The 20,503-nt window shown below is 42.5% G+C and overlaps 1 protein-coding gene across 1 annotated transcript in view; it reads right to left on the bottom strand.

Moving 5' to 3' along the window:
• Positions 1-20,151, bottom strand: part of adamtsl4 (ADAMTS-like 4) — a 65,573-nt gene extending 45,422 nt beyond the window's left edge. The window contains exons 1-4 of the mRNA XM_041792999.1: positions 19,925-20,151; positions 18,333-18,396; positions 10,284-10,885; positions 7,110-7,785 (exon numbers count right to left, since the gene is read on the bottom strand). Of these exons, the coding sequence (XP_041648933.1) occupies positions 7,110-7,785; positions 10,284-10,885; positions 18,333-18,396; positions 19,925-19,947 (1,365 nt within the window). The 5' untranslated portion in view covers positions 19,948-20,151. The remainder of the gene's footprint in view (positions 1-7,109; positions 7,786-10,283; positions 10,886-18,332; positions 18,397-19,924) is intronic.
• Positions 20,152-20,503: the final 352 nt, after the last annotated feature.

Below are 20,503 nucleotides of genomic sequence, written 5' to 3'. Positions count from 1 at the left end.
TCTTTTGGCTCCAAAATGGCTCTTCATTTGGTACCATTCTGGCTTTACAGCACATCACAACATTTGGGGACTTTTCATCACTTGTCATACATGTCATAAAGAGAAAATGCTTATTTTTAAATCTTCTTTTTTCAAGTTAATAGTTTAAACCCAAAATGGCAAAACAGTTTCTTTAATTGCAGCATGTAGCCTGTGAGGCAGAGCCCAGGGTTAAAAAGTCATCCAGTCACATTTAATCTCTCACTGCAGTAAGTTAAAATCACCCCTTGTCAGTGGTGTAGTGCCCCCCCCCAAAAAAATTATTTAAATTAGATCAAATATGGCCCTCTGCAGAGCATGAAACTTGTGCTTGACTATTCTGCTAAGTTTCAGCACAAGGCAGTGCTACCATACTAACACTGTGAACAAACATTTTGACGACAGTTTTTATGCTGGTCTTTTAAGGACTAAATAATAAAGATATCTTGATTTATAACGCCCTACTGGATTATAGCAGCAAATAGTAGCACCAATTATGTTCCAGGGGCGGAGCCAGAGCTGATATGTGATTGCCCCACCCCCCAAATCCTTAGAAATTATTGGCTATTTGCCTTGTCAGCCATCAACTAGCCTTTGAAGCATGTCAAATCACTGAGCATATTTTGATCTACAGTAGATTGGTTTTTCCTTACTTTAATATCAAGGGGAGGTATATGACGGGGGCCCCACCATCCTTATACATTTCTGTATGTGGCTACAGATGGATAAAGTTTGGACACCCCTGCTCTATGGAGACTGAAAAATAACTGGGTATGCTCGTTACACCCATGTATTCCCTGCACTGCACCACTGGCCCTGATGTATCAAGATGAGAACAAACAGATCAACAAACACAGAGATTGGAAGAGTGGAAATAAGGACTAGTTCTCCAGGGAACTCACATTATATTTGAGCAGAAAGGCTTTAATCTAAAATACTGTTTTTGGGTCTAACATGACAGGGCATTGCCAAAGGTGAAGCTGGAGTTGTATCCCAGTGTATGTAAGTGGTGTGACAAGAAAGGCATCTTAAGGTTTAAAATCGCACAAAAGGTTTCTTTTAAAGTCCTGTGGCATGTGTGCAACAGTTGATGTATTTGTTGCGACATATTGCTCATCATGTCCTCCGTATTAAGCTCTGAGCCATGGCAGCAGCCTGTAGCTGAGGATAGCCACATAAAGAAAGCAGTATCCAGAATGTTTTAATTGATTTCATCAAACTCAGACTATAAAAATTGGATTAATGGTTGCCTACGTGCATCTCAAATCCTCATGCTTCTGATATTACCACATTAGTTGTAGATACATGCAATGCTAGAGATTCTTGGTAAATACTTGCTGCAGAAGAGGATATATAAAGGAAGCGAGGGGAGCGGGAATACTGAAAGGGCTATCAAAAGACATCAGAGGGCAGAGGACAGGAAGAAATGTGGGCATTTCTTTGGGGTGTCTGCCTAAATCTGATGTGTAACTCTGTATTTTGAAGATTGTGGTGTAAGGGATAATAACTTACATAGAGCTACGCTTGAAAGGGCTGGTTATTTCTGGTTGGTTCTGGGTTATTTGAGTTTGGTTTAAGATATTTAGTTCTTTAGAAGATAAACTATTCTGATCATTTCCTTTGTAGATTATTGCCATTTGGGCCATTTATGTGACCACAATATTTCAGGAAGGCTTTGAGGGATTTTCTTCAACTTTTTACATGAATGAACACTCTGACTCAGGAAAAAACTTGTTAGATTTTGGATGTCAAAGGTTGGGGGTCAAGGTAATTGTCTACGAGGTTTTGAATGGTTTTGAATTTGATATTTCAAGAATGTTTGACGATTCTCTTTAAAGTTGCAATATTGTCCACTCTGACTCAAAGATAAACTTAGTACACCTCAAAGGTAAAATATCAACTTTAAGTTATACTGGCTAAATGCTGAGAGGTCAAAGGTCAAGGTCATCCGACCTTATGTTCATTCATTTTTTGTGACTGCTCAGGAATGCTTTAAAGGATTTTCTTCAACTTTTCCATAAATGTCTAATCCATAGTCTGTAGAAAGAACAGGACAATGCCGTCTTACAGTCGTCTGCTTAAAACTGGCGGACTCAAACAGCTTTTGAAGCCAGTCCATGGCGGCCTCCATATTGAAATTGCTGTCTCAACCGAACTTTGGATCAACCTAACAGCAGACAAAAGCCCACCCACTGAGCTCAACTTCCTGTCAGCTAAGCTAGCACTAAAGCCAGCCTTCTGGAGGCAGCGTCTGCCTGTTGAGCTATCTGTCAATCAAAATTAGACATGCATGTTTTTAGGGTTTGTGGTCAAAATTCAGATGGGACTTCCAGTGTTCCTGTAGCCAGCCTCAAGTGGACACTGGCGGTATTGCAATTTTTTGCACTTCTGCATCGGCTTCATTTTTTCAGGACCGGAGGTTGCCGCTTGGTCTACTCTCACTCAAGGCTGACATGATTAGATTTTGTAGGGTCAAAGGTCAAGGTCATTTCGCCTAATATTTATCCCTTATTGTGAAGGTCATATCTCAAGAATGCTTTGAGGGATTTTCCTTAAACTTTGCACAAATGTTCACTCTGACTCCAAGATACTCAATACATTTTGGATGCGAAAGGATGGTCCAACATGTCCCTGGTCCTTCTACTTGACCCACCACTGCACTTTCACTGTCCGTTAACTGTGTATACTTCCCCTATGATGAAACAGATTTGCTGGAAGGATTGCAACTCCTTTGGCCAGTAGAGTGGGGGAGAATATTAATGTAATCACGTATTTTACATTACATATTTTCATTTAATTGACATAATTTGAAATATCCAGTGGGTGATTATGTTATAGGCACTGTAACCACCAAGCTCTAGTTCTCATTTTATTTTAATATATGCATGATTATTTGTCTTAAAACGACAGCTTCAAGAATGTCACATATGTGCTAAGCTGGAATGACAATAAACGCCTTGAATCTTGTTTTTGAAGCTTCATCTTGAATTCCATCTTTTCCTCCCCTTCCCATCTGACAGAATAACTCCTACTCTTCTTCCACTCTCTCTCTCACACACACACACACACACAAAGCACACACATGCAGGCTTTTCCATGAATCTCTCCCTTCCTCTGTCACAAACTTCCTGCTGAATCTATTCCTCTCCATCACAGTCCATCTGTTGTTGCCCCTGACTTTTGTACTCTTCTCTTCGTTTTCTTCCCTCCTTACTCACCCTAACTGACCTTATCTCTATTTCTTCTTCCACTTCCTCACCTTTTCTCTCCCCTTACTCTTTAGCTTACCCTCCTGCTACTGTGTGCAGATTTTTCTAAAAACAGTGCTCTCATTCACTACCACTTTGCTGCGTCACTTCCTTCACCCCCCTTCAGACCCCTCCATACTCTTCTCCCCTCCTGCCCTCCTCATTTCCTCGGTCCCTCTCGCGGTTCTATGTAATAGTAAAGAAAAACACACAGCTAATCATACTTGCAGTGGGCCTCAGGCACAGTATGTTATGGCAAACACACCTAACAGATAATAGGATGTGTCACACTCAGTCTGGCTCAATCACACATGCATACATTACATTCAAGCCTGGGCAAAGTCCTGAATTCATCGGCACTTAAAGTGTTTTCTTTTTTTTAAAGCAAATGTGGGTCGACAATCTGCAGGAGCAAACAAAGCTGCAGGAGAGGCTGATGTCGAGTAAATATGTAACCCAATGAGTCAGGCTCAGCCATCACAGGACTGCTATTAGCTTTACTGGCACACGCACACAAATACAGCAAGTATCCTTCCAGCAACTAAATCTGTTTTAACATGGGGACTAACACACACAGGCACAAAGAGAGAGAGAGAGGAAGAGAGAGGATGAAAGCAGCCAAATTATCTTAACAGAAGAAAGTCAAGAGCACAAGAGTGCCAACCCAGCCCTGGATTTAAGAGTCTACTTCCACTTGAGGAGAGCCGGTTGTGGAATTAACTTTAGAGAGTGAAAATGCTCAAGAGTGTAGGTGTGTTCAAGTCCAATCTTATCATCTACCCATACGCTCTCACTTAAAGCAGCTTGAAGTGGTCTGCTGCATGGCATTAACATCCCGCTCACATGTCACTCTGGGTATTTTTGTCCCCTTGGTCAAATTTAAAAACGGACTCTGTAGGTCTTTGCCTATATTTATCATTTCATTCGTCTGCCAATCCATCCATGTGATTTCTCACACATGTGGGATTGATTTAGCATGAATATGAACAATACTGTTAGTACTGCATTTTATAAGCCCATCAGGGCTGGGATCGTGATATCTCAGGTGTAATTCAAGGGATCTTCACCAAACTTTACAAAAGTGTCCCCATAGACTCTTAGAAACTTAGCATTAGTTCATGCAGGACACTGTAGCATTAGTTCATGCAGGACACTGTAGCCATACACCCAGCCATGATCAGCTGACAGCCAGCTAATACGAATTACTGCCTCCCACCTCTCACAGCCAATCACAGCTTTTTTCTCAATAAAGCAGTCCATTTAAATATGACATCCTTCTCACTAATCCCTGCTTGCATCAATGCTGATGCACCACGCTGCTGCTGCTGGAAAAGCTTCACCTCCTCCCCCCTAGCCACCTCCTTTATAGCACGAGCTTGTTGCACCCTCATATTCAGATTAATGCTACTATGGATTTTGAATTGCTGCTGAACTAATTCCATTGTTTTGAATACTCATTGTCTTAAATGTATATATCTATATGAGACCCAGGGAGCTACTATTGAGCAGAGCCTTCTCTGCTTTGGGGATGAGCCCCTCCTCCTTCTTGACAACCTTGGAATGCATTCACTTGCAGCAGCCAGGGTACCAGACCTGAAGTCCGACCAGAGAGTCTCAGGATCTTGAGAGACATCTGGTGTTCCAAGTGGCCAAGAGGCCAGCAACATACACCTGTGCAACGTCCTCAAGGCGACCAACATCCAATTGGATTCAACCAGAGTCAGCCGTCCTGGGGCATCTCAGTCACAATTTCAGGGTTGCAACCAGAAACTGATAGTCACCACTAAAGGACTGGGCACTCCTGAAAACTCTGCAGTCCCTGAGCAGCCTCCAGCGTCTGCCTACAAGTACATGGTCAATCTCCTTCTCTGTGACACCATCATTTGAATACTCTAATGCACAGTGGCAAAAATCAGGTCTCTGGAACCATGTCTCAGCAATCCTCATTCTCCAACTGCTGGCAAAGTCAAGGAGGATTGAGGGGCCATGTAGACCAACACATACCTGGCAGTCCTCCCTGCCAGAGCCAGTGGTAGCATTAAAGCCACCAAAAATGGTCAAGGCATCACCCCTGGGGACCAAATCTACTACTGAGCTGAGCCTGGTATAGAACACTTCCTTTGCAGAGAGTTCACTTACCCCTGTTGGAGTGTAGACTATGATGAACTAGACTGAACCAAATGAATGGGTCAGTTTCACGTAGAGTAAACGCTCATTGGCAGGCCTTACCTTTGACATCATCAGTGGCCGGACCAGCAGTAGGTGTATCCACCCACACTAGCCTCGCAAGTACAAGTGTACCTCACCTCAGCTAAGGCAGCGACAGCAATCCCAAGCCAAGCCATCTCCCTTGACATCGCAGGTATTAGAGTACTCCTGAAGAGAGGTCAAGTTCCAAGCAATGATCTGGAAAGCCTGCCTCAGGTTGAGCTGGAACAGTCTAGCAACCAACCTGATCAACGCTTGTTGAGGGATTTCCTCCTCATCTGGCAGCAAGGATCTCAAGGGTTTTGCCCCACTGTCTTCATGTGTAGCTCATTGAACAGCTGCAGCATCAGGAGTACTACCCCTGCACAGACCTTTCATATGCAGGTTTTTACATGCTATGTAGTTTAAGGGCGTGAGGGTGAAATTAGCCAGAAAGCTACAATGCACTTTTAAATTTACCAAACTTTAGCAGTGGGTTGTTTAAAATTTCAGAATACATCATGAGTTTGGATTTAAAGGCTACCGTGCCTACCAATGGGCTAGCAGTTACATTTTACAAAAAAAAGTGAGGGTACAACGCCTTATTTTACACATTTATCAATAAAAGTGGAGTGCTCGAGCTCTAGGTATTACAGACTGTGTGTCCAGTTGGAAAGCAAATACAATACAGCTGAAATATGTGACTTTCCACACATTGTCACTCTCAGCAGAAAAAAGGGAAATTGATTTATTGATGTTTGAATGATAGGAACGCTGTAGAAGTTTGCTGAAAAGCAAATGATGGAAAATGTGCAGCCTAGCCAAGAGTGATTCTTCTGGGCTTAAGCAGCTGTGAGTTGAAATGTGTGTGCCAGGACAGGGGACGGCTAAAAATGACTGTTTTTCATTCTAAAAGTATTCCCACTCATAAAGACTGAATATTGATGAAGCATTTTCTCAAAGATGATGGTGATAATCTTTAAATAAAATAAAGTCTTTATCCTCCATATTCACTTACTTTTGTTTTTTAATTGAGTTAAATCTGAGTTACTGCGAGGATGACCTCATTTTCTCACCTGCGTGTGTGGAGGGCGAGTCAGCCAATCACAGGCCTGTTTGTGTCTCAGACTGTTCTTCTTGGCAGCACGTACAAAAACTTTACTACTGATCCTGCTCCCACTGAGGGACATGAAGCAGGTCGCAACCCCAATCATCACTGCAGGCCTTCGAGCCAGACATTAAATCAACTCTCACAAAAGCTCACACATACGTGCAATCAGACACAAAGACCCTGAACAAACAAACGTGCAAAAAGGCACGTGTACAGCATTAAAAGGTAAGTGTGTATTCTGGTTTTGGACCGATAAACACACAAGCCTTGAAGGCACTTGGAGTAAGTTTCCAGGCAAGTACTCAAAGACAAGCAGCCAGTGTCGGAGAGGGAAATGATCTACCTATCAAATAAACTCTGCTGACCTTCAGCTCCTCCGTTAATGGCTGCCTAACAGCTCCCTTCAACACATGCCGAGCATCTAAATCAAGCATGACAGTAGGATGACTAAAGCTGAGGTAATCCTCATGAAGGAGCTGGTTATTTAAAGGGTGTTAGTGTGTAAATTTAGTGGAATATTTCCTTTCTTTCTGGGGTTTTCTTACCGTTGAGAAGCACCTGCGATACTCCTTCTCCGGTCCAGAGCATCTGTACACCAGTGGAACCCCTCTTCCTCCATCCCTGCCTGATTCGACCCCCATGTGTGGCATGTGTGGGTGCTGCAGTGGGTAGATGTTCCCTGTGGGTGGTGCCTGGGGGCTGAAGCCCGTGTGGAGGTCCCTGTCTCTGTGCACGCCAGAGGAACGGTGTAGAGAGGTGGAGAAAGGTGAAGCATCAGGGGAGTTCGGACGGGAGAGAGGGGGGACAGGAGGAGGCGGGGCAGTGACGGAGTGCCAGTCGAAGCGGTGGCGGCTGACCGAGGGTCTGGAGAAGGAGTGAGAGGGTTGCGCTCGCTCCCTTGCTCTACTGTGATCTGTGTTGGGATGGGACGGTCTGGGATAATGGCGGTGTGGGTTAGTGGTTGTGGTGGTGGTTGTGGGAGACTCCTCAGGAGTGATTTCCTCTTGGCTCCTCTCTGCCTCTCTTTCCTCTCGGACATTTTTATTCTCCTCTTCCTCTCTTTTGGCGGTCTCTGTGGCGTCTTCATGTGCAAGTTCAGGCCCTGATGTTGCAGCTTCAGTGCCATTAGCAGTGTGGCGGGCCTGACGATTAGGGCGATGAAGAGGCAGAGAGAACGGGACTCTGCCGTACCCAAACTGGCCTGGACGGATATTAGAAGACCTGTGTGGAGAAGATAGATGAAGAAAACTGAGGCAGTGACTAGATAAGAAGAAAAATGCATGACACTCTTTAGATATGGCTCAAGCACAGCTGTTTAACACGATTATGACTGATCCAGCCCTCTGAGCAGAGTAATGCACTGCCCGTCTGTGTGACAAAAACCAGAAGTAATGATGTAATGACACGGCAGATACCAGAGGCACAGACGGGCATACCTCCAGATACTCAAACATCATAACAAACCCTCACTAAGGCCTGAACAAAGTCAGCACTTTCACTAACGTCACTGAATGATCTCGAAACAGAAGAATCAGCACTTCTTCTATTCAATGACCTCTTTGTTGCTAAATTGGTGCCGACTTTGAGGTACCAACTTTGTCTTTCTGAGCTCAGATGTGGTGGCTTTTGCAGTTCATGCTTACAATTGTTTTCTTCTGTTTATTCTAAACATGCTGCAGTTGCCACTGACAGCGAGATTAACCCCACTTCCTGTTAAATGTAGTCATTTTCCTGGAAAACAACAAACCTGAGTGCTCAGCAAAGCAGAGGAGGGAGTTTCCATTGACTGTGAGTTGATACAATCAATGTTTCAGTAGAGAAATGTAAAACTACTGATAAGGGCTTTTTAAGACGTGTACCATTAAGAATATTTTTTTATTGATGCTGACCAAAAATATTGACTGATTTGGACATTATACAGAGAAAACACTAGCTAAGAAAATCCTAAAATCAGCTGTGTAGAAAATGGATGGATGGATGAACTCTAGCCAAACAATGACCTCAACTTTAACCCTTTTTTGTTAGCATAAACACGGTAAATGAAGCTATACGAATACTCTTCCTAATAACCTATGATAAAGTTGCAAAATTATGAGTTATTTCAGAAACTGATCAATTAAGACGAAGGCCATCCATAAGGGAGGATTAAGGGGTGAGCTTTTGGGGGCCAAGCCACATGGGTGGCCCATGGAGGCCAGCAAAATCATAGTCCATTGTAAAGTTAGGCCGTGATAACTACATCTTTTTTATTTGAATAATATCCACTCATTTCAAAGCAAAATATATGGGAATGAATATTATGTTATAGTATAAAGCCTTCAAAATCTAATCTTGAAACAGAATTAAAATGGGTAAAATGAGGCAAAATGTGATAAAAAAAATTGGTCGTAAATGACAAACATGGGTTAAAGCGACACATGGGTGTAACAATGACTGTAATTCAGGTAAAATGGGTAAAAATGGGCAATAATAGTGGCAAAAAAGGGGTTAATAGTAATTAAAATGGGTTAACAGAGGCAATAGTTGGCAAGTGGTAAAAACTGGTTAAAAGTGGCATATCCGTGCAAAAACAGTGGTGGAAAAAGTTTTCAAAAGAGGTAAAAAATGGTCAACATAGAGTAAAAATGAGGTGAAAATGGATCACAGTGGCAAAAATTGGCAAAATATGACAATAATGTGATTAAAGATGCCCGAATTTGAGGGAAAAATAAATGAAGAAAAGGTTTAAAAAAAAAAAAAGTAAAACTGTGATTAAAATAGGTAAAATAAGTTGCACAAATAAACAATTTCAACATCAGACCCCAATAATAGCTTGACACACATTTCCAGCTCCAAAATGAGGTGGCTGTTTGCACATGCTGACATAAATAAAAGTGGTAATAATGAGTAAACAGAGACAAAAAAAAAAAAAAATTGGCAAAAAATGTGAACGTGAAATGAGGTCAAAATTGGCAAAACTGGGCAATAAAAAGTGGGGAACAGGGGTCTATTCTGGCAAAATGGGTTAACAGAGGCATAAATAGGTGTAAAGTGGCAAAAACAGGCAGAAAATGCTTTAAAAATGGGAAGAAATATGCAGAAATATGGTGAAATAGAATTAAAAAGTGGAAAAAATGGGTTTAAAGTGGCAGAAATGGACAGAAAAACTGATGTAAAGGGATTTAAAAAGTTGCAAATTGGCTTACAAGTGGTAAAAATGGGTTTAAAGTGGCAAAAATGTGAGGAAAAAATGTATGAAAAAGGGTTAAAATGTGGCAAAAATTGGTAACAAAAGGTGGTGACAAAAGTGGGAGCGCAAGACAATTAGCACATATTAGGTAAAATCATGACTAAACATTTAATAACCAGTTCATCCAATGCTTTTTTGTAAAAAAAAAACATGGGTGTCTTAGTGTTTCACCAATGAAAATTACTTGGATTTTGATTTTTAGAAACAGTATGTTAACGGTTATTTCATGTGGGTATTGGGGAGTCTCAGCTTCTCTTTGATACAGATAGGGGAAGCTCAATGGTTGGGACCCACTGCTGTAAAATTTCCATTTTACAGGAACATTTCTCATTCTTGTCAGCTTGGTATGTTTTGTTTTGTGTTTTTTATTTTAAATGTACATCCTCTTTGTTTTAATGTCATTGAGTTTATCTCTCTATTCAGACAAATTAATATCCAAATATGCAGGTATGTGCTGAGTTGTTCCTTTTCTTTTCAATTGTCCACTCACCTCCTCACAGGCAAACCCTCCCGATTGGTTGAAATCGACCTTCTACTGCCACCTCCTCCGGGCCTCACTGCTCCTTGATTGGGAGGTCTCCTAATGGTCCGTGCCTGCTGGTTAAAACCATGAGATGGTGTGTGATAAGGCGATCGATAGACAGACACGGGGTCTGGATTGGTTTGGGAGAACTCCGGCTGATAAAAAGAAGGAGATGGATTGGCCTGTCCAGGTATAGGACCACCTCCTCCCCCTCCTCCTCCTACTCCAGCGCTGTTAGTATCCCGGTACAGCGGCAAACCTGGGTTGTGATTGGTGGGGATCTGTGGAGAGTGGTAAGAAGGGTGTTGCCCTGGATAGCGAGGAGGATAGTAGGGTCTGACAGATGAGATGACGGGACCCCTGATGCCCCCAGGCACATAACCGGCCCAGTTAGGTGGAGAGAGGGAAATGGGAGGGGCTTGAGGAGGAGGGGGAGGTAAACACTTCCTGCTCCTCTGTGACACGCCCACACCGCAGGTCTGAGAGCATTCTGACCACTCCCCCCAGACAGACCACACACCCTCCACAGGATCCGCCTCAAACGCCTGCCTGGACTTTCGGCCCGCCACCTGACAAGACACAAACACAATACAAACACAATTAAAGATAATCCTAGTGGAACTTTTATGTACACAGAAAGAAAACAGTTTTCTTCAAACTTGCCCAAAGGTTGCTCTGCCTAAAGTATGAAACAATCATTTTGGAGTTCCAAGGCCAAAGGTCAAGGTCAGTGGGACTCAAGGATAAACTGATGAGACTAAGAAGGTTGTCAGTCCAGAGTCCAAAGGTAATTGGTCCTCATGTTCATCCCTTTATTTGTGAACATTGTCAACAATATGAGGGATTTTCATCAAACACGGAGGGCATGGAGTTCAACAAAATCATGGTCCATTTTAAAGTTAAGCTGAGGGTAAATTCCTCAATATACTGGTCATGGGATTGATTCCCAGTGCCAGCAGTGTTTGGTGCATGTCTTCCTTGATTCCCTCACCCCATATTTCTTGTCTGGCTTCAACTGTCCTTTCCAAATACAGGCAAAACCCCAGAAATAATCTTAAATTGAAAAGAATTTTTAAATGGGTTAAAAGTGGCAAAGATTTGGTCGAAGTGGCAAAAATAGGTGAACGGAGGCAAAAGTGGTCATGTATAATGCAGTTATAGTTGCAAAAATGGGCATAAGAAATGGTTTAATGCAGTTAAAAGTGGAAAAAATGGGCATAAAATAGTATAGTGCAGTTAAAAGTGGCAAAATGGGCAGGAAAAAATAGTATAATGCATTTTAAAGTGGCAAAAATGAGCATTAAGTTGAAAAAGGGGTAAATATTGGCAGAAATGGGTTAACAGAGATAAACATAGGCAAAAAGTGGGAAAAAACAGGCAGAAAAGTGGATAAAAGTGGCAAAATACCTTAAAACACAAAAAAATGGGCAGAAAAGATTTTGAAACAGAATTGAAGAGTGGCAAAATAGGTAAAAAATTTGGAGATAAAGTGGTTAAAAAGGCAGAAATGGGATTAGGAAAGGTAGTGAGATAGGATTTTTAAAGTAGCAAAAATAAGTTGAAAGTGGTAAAAATGGAGGAGTGGTATGTGGCAAAAACAGGCAGAGAAAGGTTTTGGGAGGTTTAAAAAGTGGCAAAATTACTTAAACTTGGCAAAAATGTGCAGAAAAGTTGGTGAAATAGAATTAAAATGTGGCTGAACTGGTTAAAGTGAGAAAAATGGGCAGAAAAAGTAGGGAAAAGAGGTTTGAAAAATGGGCTAAAAAGGTGGTGAAATGGAGTATAAAAGAAGCAAAAATGCATCAAAAGGGGCGAAAATGGGAAAACGGTGAAAAGGGTTCAAATCTGGCAGAAACGGGGCTGATAAGGAGCAAAAGTGGGTAACGTGTGGGCAAAACTGATTGAAAGTGGCAAATAAGTGAAAAAAGGGTGTTTAAAAGAGGTTAAAAAGAGGCACAAATAAATATTCAACATGGTAAATGGACTCTAGTCATCCAGTTACTCAAAGCACTTTTTTCACTGAAGGTCACACCTACCTATTCACTTTTATTCACCCATACATTCATGACAGACAGTGTTTGCTGGTCCCCATTCATACACTTCCATACCCTTTAACATACCGCTGATGAAGCAGTGGGAGTAAATTGGGGCTGTCTTGTTAAAGGACACATCAACATGGGATTGCAGGAGCTGGGGATTGAACCCACAACCTTCTGCGTGCAAAACAACCGACTCTTCCTACTGAGCTTGCTCCATCAGAACACCAGCTTCACTTGTTTTGGCTCAAAAATAAAGTAACTGTAAGCCAGGACGTATGCTAGCACCAGTGCTACTGATGTAACAAACATGCATCAATACTATCAATAAATCACTGCTGGGGAGGGCCACTTCTCTGGGTTTGTCAGGGGCCCAGCCAATTTAGTGGGCAGGCCTACCCACCACTCTACTCTCAGTGTCTGACAGAGGCTTAAGGACAGTTCCTTTAAAATAGCTGAAATGATACACCAAGGAGACACACTATATTGCCAAAAGTATTCACTCACCTGCCTTGGCTTGCAGATGAACTTAAGTGACATCCCATTCTTAATCCATAGGGTTTGATATAATGTCGGTCCACTCTTTGCAGCTATAACAGCTTCAACTCTTCCGGTAAGGCTTTCTACAAGGTTTAGAAGTGTTTATGGGAATTTTTGACCATTCTTCCAGAAGCGCATTTGTGAGGTCACACACTGATGTTGGACGAGAAGGCCTGGCTCTCAGTCTCTGCTCTAATTCATTCCAAAGGTGTTCTATCAGGTTGAGGTCAGGACTTTGTGCAGGCCAGTCAAGTTCATCCACACCAAACTCTCTCATCCATGTCTTTATGGACCTTGCTTTGACCACTGGTGCACAGTCATGTTGGAACAGGAAGGGGCCACCCCCAAACTCTTCTCACAAAGTTGAGAGCATGGAATTGTCCAAAATCTCTTGGTATGCTGAAGCATTCAGAGTTCCTTTCACTGGAACTAAGGGACCAAGCCCAGCTCCTGAAAAACAAGACCACACCATAATCCCCCCTCCACCAAACTTTACACTTGGCACAATGCAGTCAGACAAGTACCATTCTCCTGGCAACCACCAAACCCAGACTAGTCCATCAGATGGAGAAGCGCGATTCGTCACTCCAGAGAACGTGTCTCCACTGCTCTAGAGTCCAGTGGCGGCGTGAATGGCTTGGATGCAGCAGCTCGACCATGGAAACCCATTCCATGAAGCTCTCTACACACTGTTTCTGAGCTAATCTGAAGGTCATATGAAATTTGGAGGTCTGTAGCGAATGACTCTGCAGAAAGTTGGGAACTTCTGCGCACTATGCGCCTCAGCATCCGATGACCCTGCTCCGTCATTTTACGTGGCCTACCACTTCGTGGCTGAGTTGCTGTCATTCCCAATCGATTCCACTTTGTTATAATACCACAGACAGTTGACTGTGGAATATTTAGGAGCGAGGAAATTTCACAAATGGACTTGCTGCACAGGTGGCATCCTATCACAGTACCACGCTGGAATTCACTGAGCTCCTGAGTGCGACCAATTCTTTCACAAATGTTTGTAGAAACAGCCTGCATGTCTAGGTGCTTGATTTTATAAACTGGTGGCCATGAAAGTGATTGGAACACCTGATTTCAATTATATGGATGGGTGAGTGAATACTTTTGGCAATATAGTGTATGTTGCCAATGACATTTTCTAGCTCTTAATTTTTGCACACTGATCCTAGCTCTTAAAATGTGTCTTTTTTAGGTTGGTCCTGCAGTAGGAGGCAGCACACCAAAAGTTCCCAGAGACCATGGTGATGTCTTAAATGTCTTTCTTAACCATCCAGCACTAAAAACCTTCAAATGATACAGCCTGTTAAATATAAAGAAGACCAAAACATGTTCATATCAGAGAACCTAGTGTATTTCTATCAGTCCTCTTATCTACCAACATTTCATCTTTGATAATCTCACACACTACGAAAGCTTATTTTTGTAGTAATTATCCTAAATCCGCCTGTGCTACATTTTTCTCATCATGGCCTGTCAGGCCGCCCCGACAACAAAACAGGGATTTTTTAACAAAAGGTCATCTGTGCATGAGGTAACCTCTCCATCATCACCACCTTTCAGCGCTCCATGCTACAAGAAAGCTGTGAGGCTGTTTTTAACCTGAGCACAACGTCATTCTTATAAAAAGAAGTCTGCTGTTCTAGAAAAGTCTGCGGTCTTTGTTTAATCCAGCTGTTGTATCAATGAAGACATGATGTGAATTGAATTCAAAAGTTGGCTCCTGTTTGTTTGATATAAGTCTCAAGTGTTAGCAGTGAGTAAAGTAAAGAGTTGGAGTTAAGCTTCTTTAAAAAATGCTTCTGAACTGAATGTCCAAGTGTGTTACAGCTGAGTGAAACTCCACAGTCAAAGAGGTGAAAACTGCCAGCCTTGGCGTTATTTTAAAGAACTACTTAACTTAGCAAAATCTTTCCTATTACAAAATCAAAAATCTCTGCACAGTCTTATTTCTTCACAGCCCGCTGATGAGCTGTTGTCTCGTGAGTTTCCTTCCTCTCAGTCCAAAATATAAACCCTGAACTTTTCACAGTTCACAGGGGTTTAGAAGAGACTCGGTCACCTGCCAGCGGCTCATGAGCAGAGGGATAAACCACCAGGGTTTGTGTCACAGCAGAGACGATGAGATTGTGGCTGATCTGGCTGTGCATATGTGTTTGCATGTTGGGGAGTTTGTGTATCAGTGCCAGCTCAAGCTTTGATGTCTTCCTTTGCGGCTCTGGATAAATGTTTCTCCTCTCGTCTCATAAGTGAAGCGTCAGCCCAGTTGGCACGGCGGCAAACATGAGAGCTGAACAAAAGTTTCCATTCAGAAGAAGCAAAACATAAATCTGAGCTCTGCTTTCCCCCCGTTCCACACTCTCTATCTAAGAGTGTCAAAGTGTTTGTACATGGGTAGAAATATGCCAGTAAACATGCTGGACAAACTGTCTGGGACAGGTGTAGGCGGCATAAATGTGTGCTTCTGGTTAAAAATGTTCCCTTCTCCTCTAAGTGGCTGGTTTGTGAGAAAAAAAAAAAAGAAAGAAGGGAGGGTGAAATGAGGGAGGGGGGCCTAAATGGCTCTGATGTGTGTGTATGTGAGGTGTGGTCTGTCGTAATGGGTGACATCAAACCCACAGCTGCCACATAACTGGGACCATTAATGAGCGGGGTTCACTGACCTCTGGAGCTACTGGTTCAACTCAGCCACACTGTACCAGAGCTGACTGATGCTGGGCTTTCTGCCTCTGCTGTTTTAACTTCCATTTCGACAAATCATTTGTGCTGGTGTGACGACTGGTGGGTCCTCTCCAGCTGTGGCCCCCTTTAAAGGTCAAGTTCACATTTTCTGCATTCTATCTGAAAGCAATACTAACATTTGGGCAAGAATTTTGAACTTTTGCAGTGTTTAATATTATCATTTCTTCACTTTTTTTCCAATGGAGGTATGAGGAAACCAAATCTACACTGTTTTTGTTCTGAGAACAACGTCATTGTGATTTTAGAGTCATTTATAAGAAATATTAAAGTTACAGTGGAAAATAGATGATCGTTTTAGATGTCATGGTGTATTAGCTTCACAGATTCTGTGCAATAAAAAAAACTGCACTTTATAAACTGTACTTACTGAACAGCAACCTTATGTTTTGGTTTCATGAAAGAATTTCACACAATGAGGAAGATAAGCTGTTAAAGGTGGCCATCCTGGTTCAGCATTCTTGATAGCTTGCAGCGTCGACCAGCTTCTCTCCCTCATAATGAGAAATTCATCCATAGTTTTTATTGGACAAAATCGTCAATTCAAAACAAGAAGGAAGTTGAGCTGAGCAGCGTATCCTGACTGATCTCTACAGGCCTGCAGACAGGATGAGCTGGACCCCTGACAAACCCAGAGAATGGGCCGTCACCAGCAGTGATTTATTAGCAGTATCAGTGTATGTGGGTTAGATCAGTAGCATTGGTGCGAGCATTCATCCAGGCTAACCATTGGCTCATTTGGGAGATGAAAGTGTGTCAAACTTCTGATGTTGAAATTGTTTATCTGGGCCACTTTATAACCTCTTTAAACTACTTTTTCACACCATTTATTTGCCACTTTTTTAAAAATCAATTTTGCTCACTTTTTACCCATTTTTGCCACAAATATTAAGCCTTTGTCATCCTTCTCCACTTCCCATTCTAGCCAATTATAAACACATTTTTTTGTCACTTCTTAAACCCATTTTTCCCACTTTTCCTGACATTTGTGCCACCTTTGACCCATTTTGGCCTCTTTATAGTTCTATTTCATCCACTTTTTGCCCATTTTTGCCATTTTTTTAAAAAGTTCCACCACTTTTCTGCCTGTTTTTGAAACTTTTAACCAAATTCTGCCCTTTTCCACCTACTGGTGCTTCTGTTAATCCATTATGCCATTATGAACCCCTTTTTGCCACTTCTTAAATACAGTTTCTTGCCTATCTTAACCATATTGCACAATTTTTATACCGAACATTTTTGCCATTTTTTTTCTCTGTTTACCATTTTTTTTGCATGTATAAACAATTTTTCCAATTTGCTGCCCATTTTTGCCACTTTTAACCTATGTTCTACCTCTTTTTTTATTATATTTTCCCATCTTTTGGCCAATTTTTGCCACTTTTTGAAGATTTCTGCCTCTTTTGCCACTCTCAATCCATTTCCAGTAGCAGATAGCAGTCTTTGACTTAAAACCCAGCTTTTCCAGCAGCTTTGTCATGCTGTGACAAATACAAAGCTACTGTAGATATTTCAGTGCAGAATTCTACATATTGTACCTTTAACAAGTACTTCAGTTCTATATACAGTATGTTTTTTTCTGTATGCAGCTTGGGCCTGAATATTGATGGCTGAATTGTTCTGATTTTTGTCTGCAGTCAGAGTGGATCAGTTCATTAGTGTTTCTGCAGAGTTGGATGCTGAAATCATCAAAAATAATCACGATAGAGAAAAAAGCGCTTGGATACCAAAGCCATCATGCAATGCCAGAAACCACCAGCTAACCTTTAACAATGGCTGACCTTAAATTAAACTACTTAAACAGATAACTATAAATTACTGGTGCAAATATCAATACAACTCCATGCTAGCGTCTCAACCTGCTGGCTTGGTGGTGAACAAAGGCGACAAAAAAGAAGGAAGTCATCAATCACAACCGCTGACCCTGAAAAGCTGGCAGTCACTCCAAGAAGCTTGATTCCTGCGATGAACTTCCTTTTCTTGAATTTTCTTAAAACATTATTAGTCATTTGGAGTCATGTGTTAAATGCACTGTTCTTTTAACTCTGGTTTTGTTCTCGATCACTTTAGAGAATCTTATTGGTCCCTTTAGCTGTTAAACGCTCCTCTGTGCAGGACAGTGGGTAGAGATAGAAACTAGGGGTATAGAGTAGCAGTGAATGTTACAGGAAAGGAGCTGAGCCGTATGCCCAGATTTTACCATCTGTACATGAGATGTGTGGACAGAACCAGGCCACCCTGATCCTTTGGCATCCTTATTTGTTGGAAACACATCCATTGTGGCTGCTCAAAGGTAAATAACCCCCTTAGAAGTTATTAGATTATCCGAAGAATGCACTCAAACAAGGATGTTTTTGTTAAAAGCACCTCACATACAGATGTTGGAATCTGATAAAAATGCTTTCCAAAGTTCAGCAGAAACTGATCGGAGTATTTGGCAGACCAAGTTTGTAAAATCAAGAGGCTGTTTTACAATTTTGCAGCATTTTTAGCCAAAATTTGTGTTTTCATAGACATCATGAACAGCAGGAACATCTGCAGAGTCCAAGAACTGTTTCAGTCCAAACATGGGGCCTTTTAGGATTTTACGGCTGATTCTAATGAAAACAGATGAACTGTCACCTCCTTTTAGACCTCTATAGTGATTCTGCTGTCTGTGGAGTTTAGTGTTTATGAGCAGATGACTCACCTTCTTCTTGGCAGCCTTGGTCACAGAGGTCGTGACCATCACAAAGCCCCACAGCACATAGAGCCTGTGGAGAGAGGAGCAGAGGCTTGAAAGAAGTGGCAGATATACAGGATTTTAAACATCAGGAGGGTGAATGAGGCCTTTCATAGATGACAAAACCATCCCATGACCTAAACCTTACAATTCTATATGCTGTGTGAACTCACACAGTGTTTCATTCTTCTTTTTTCGATGTGCATCAACTTTCCTGAACCTTTTTAATTGTTTAAAAGCACTAGAAGACATGTGAGGTGAACACCCTATCAAATGTTCCAGTGACCTAACTGTACATTAGCCACCACTTATCCCACTTGCTTTCCCATTACAGGTGGTGTGACGGCTCAGGGGAGGACGAACAAAAGATTCTTTTTCCCTTCAGGGTTCACAGGCAAACATCTCAATCAATCTGTGGAAGCCTGGGAGGCCTTAACAAACTAATGGGTTTAAACAGCCAGTATGTTTTCCCTCTGCATGCCTCTCTCTGGGACCAAACACACCCTGAGGATGTGGTTTTAACACACACAACAGTCACACTCACAGGCAACAATCAGGTACAAAGTCATCTTGTACTTTTTATTTCTGGTCTGATGTGGTTTTGGGGGTGGAATGGTGTTGAGTGTCGCCTTTAATTTTGGGTTTGAGTCCTTAAATCTGACATGGAATCACTTTGGGAAGCAAAACCACAGAGTGTGCTGTGCAGAAGATGTCCATAAGAGAGAGAGAGAGAAAAAGTTTTCATCTCCTGTTGAGGCTTCTAAGTTTTATTTTCTCCTGTTTAAGGTGGCGCATCTCAGATATAGAGCTCGTTTGGGGGGGGGGGGGGGTTCTCGTGCTGTTTTTGCATGTGGTTTACGCTGCATACTCAAGACAAGTGCATAGGAAACAAGTGGAATACCATCCTTAAATCTGCTCAGGGAAAAAGCCTCAACATGACACTAAACGCTCCACTAAGATGGACATTTCAGCGCTCACCACGAGAACCCAAACCATCACCACAACCAGCAGTCCGCAGGCCACATATAGTCAGAATAATTGCCCCCTTCTTCCCACTGTGGTGCACCGCCGTGGTCTCTGGAAGCTTCCCCACACCAGTCTACAAGCAGCCCGAAAAACACAGACAAAGCTCCCGCACAGTCCGACACAACAGAGCCGCTCAGGCCGAAGTAACGACCCCCTACCCGGGTCCACGTTTCCCCCTGCCTGGCCGCTACAGTGGCACATTGTAGGATAAACTCAGAGCTGCGGGGACAGCAAGGAGAGAGGACAGGAGAGGAGAAAGAAAAGGGGGAAAACTCTGAAAAATCTGCCCTGGGGAGAGTGAGGGAACTCTACGTAAACCCAGATGCCTTCGGTTAAATTCCGATCATATATCCTCGCACAGCGCCCAGTGCGCAAAGAGAAAGCGTCGTGCGTAAAAGCCAAAAACTTCGCCACAAAACTTTTCTAGTATCTTAACAACCATGCCTGTTGAAAGTAAGAGGATGCGAACATCCACATGTGCCGATGACTGAAAGAAGCAGCAGGTTGCATGAGTAAGAGTCAAAGTTTTTTACCTGAACAACAAACTGAACCGCATGCTTCTCCAAGAAAAAAAAAGTCTCCAAGTCAAAGCGCGATCGATTATGAGTCCAGTTCAGTGTTTGGATTGTGGTCCGTTCCGGTCCGCGCAGTCCTGAAAGAAACGTGATGAAGTCCTGCTGAAGGCTTCTTCAGCTCTCTCTCTCTTTCTCTCTCTCTTTCTGTGTCCCCTTCCTCCTGTCACAGTCACTCCCCGTGATTTTTGGGAGAGTGGGAAGGGTTCCGTTTTTTCTCTCCTTCTTTCAATCCGTTCACTCGACAACTTTTTTTTTTTTTTTTTTTGGATCCTTATTATAAACTGGTGTGACGCCTGGCAGCCAGGGGCCAGGGGGGGGGGGAGAGAGAGAGAGAAGGGGGAGACAGGAGACACAAAATGGACAGATTACACAACTCTCCCTCTCTCTCTTTCACACGCATACACTCCCACTGCCTCTCTCCCTCATACTCACACATAGACACACACTACAGCACTATGGGTCCTGACTAAGCTATAATAACTCTCAGAGCCGCTTTCCTTAGTTGCACAATCCGACATAAGAATGCTCCATTGTACT

This window comes from Cheilinus undulatus, linkage group 8, assembly GCF_018320785.1.
Source record: "Cheilinus undulatus linkage group 8, ASM1832078v1, whole genome shotgun sequence".
Lineage (NCBI taxonomy): Eukaryota > Metazoa > Chordata > Actinopteri > Labriformes > Labridae > Cheilinus > Cheilinus undulatus.
This window is presented reverse-complemented; position numbering and strand designations above follow the sequence as displayed.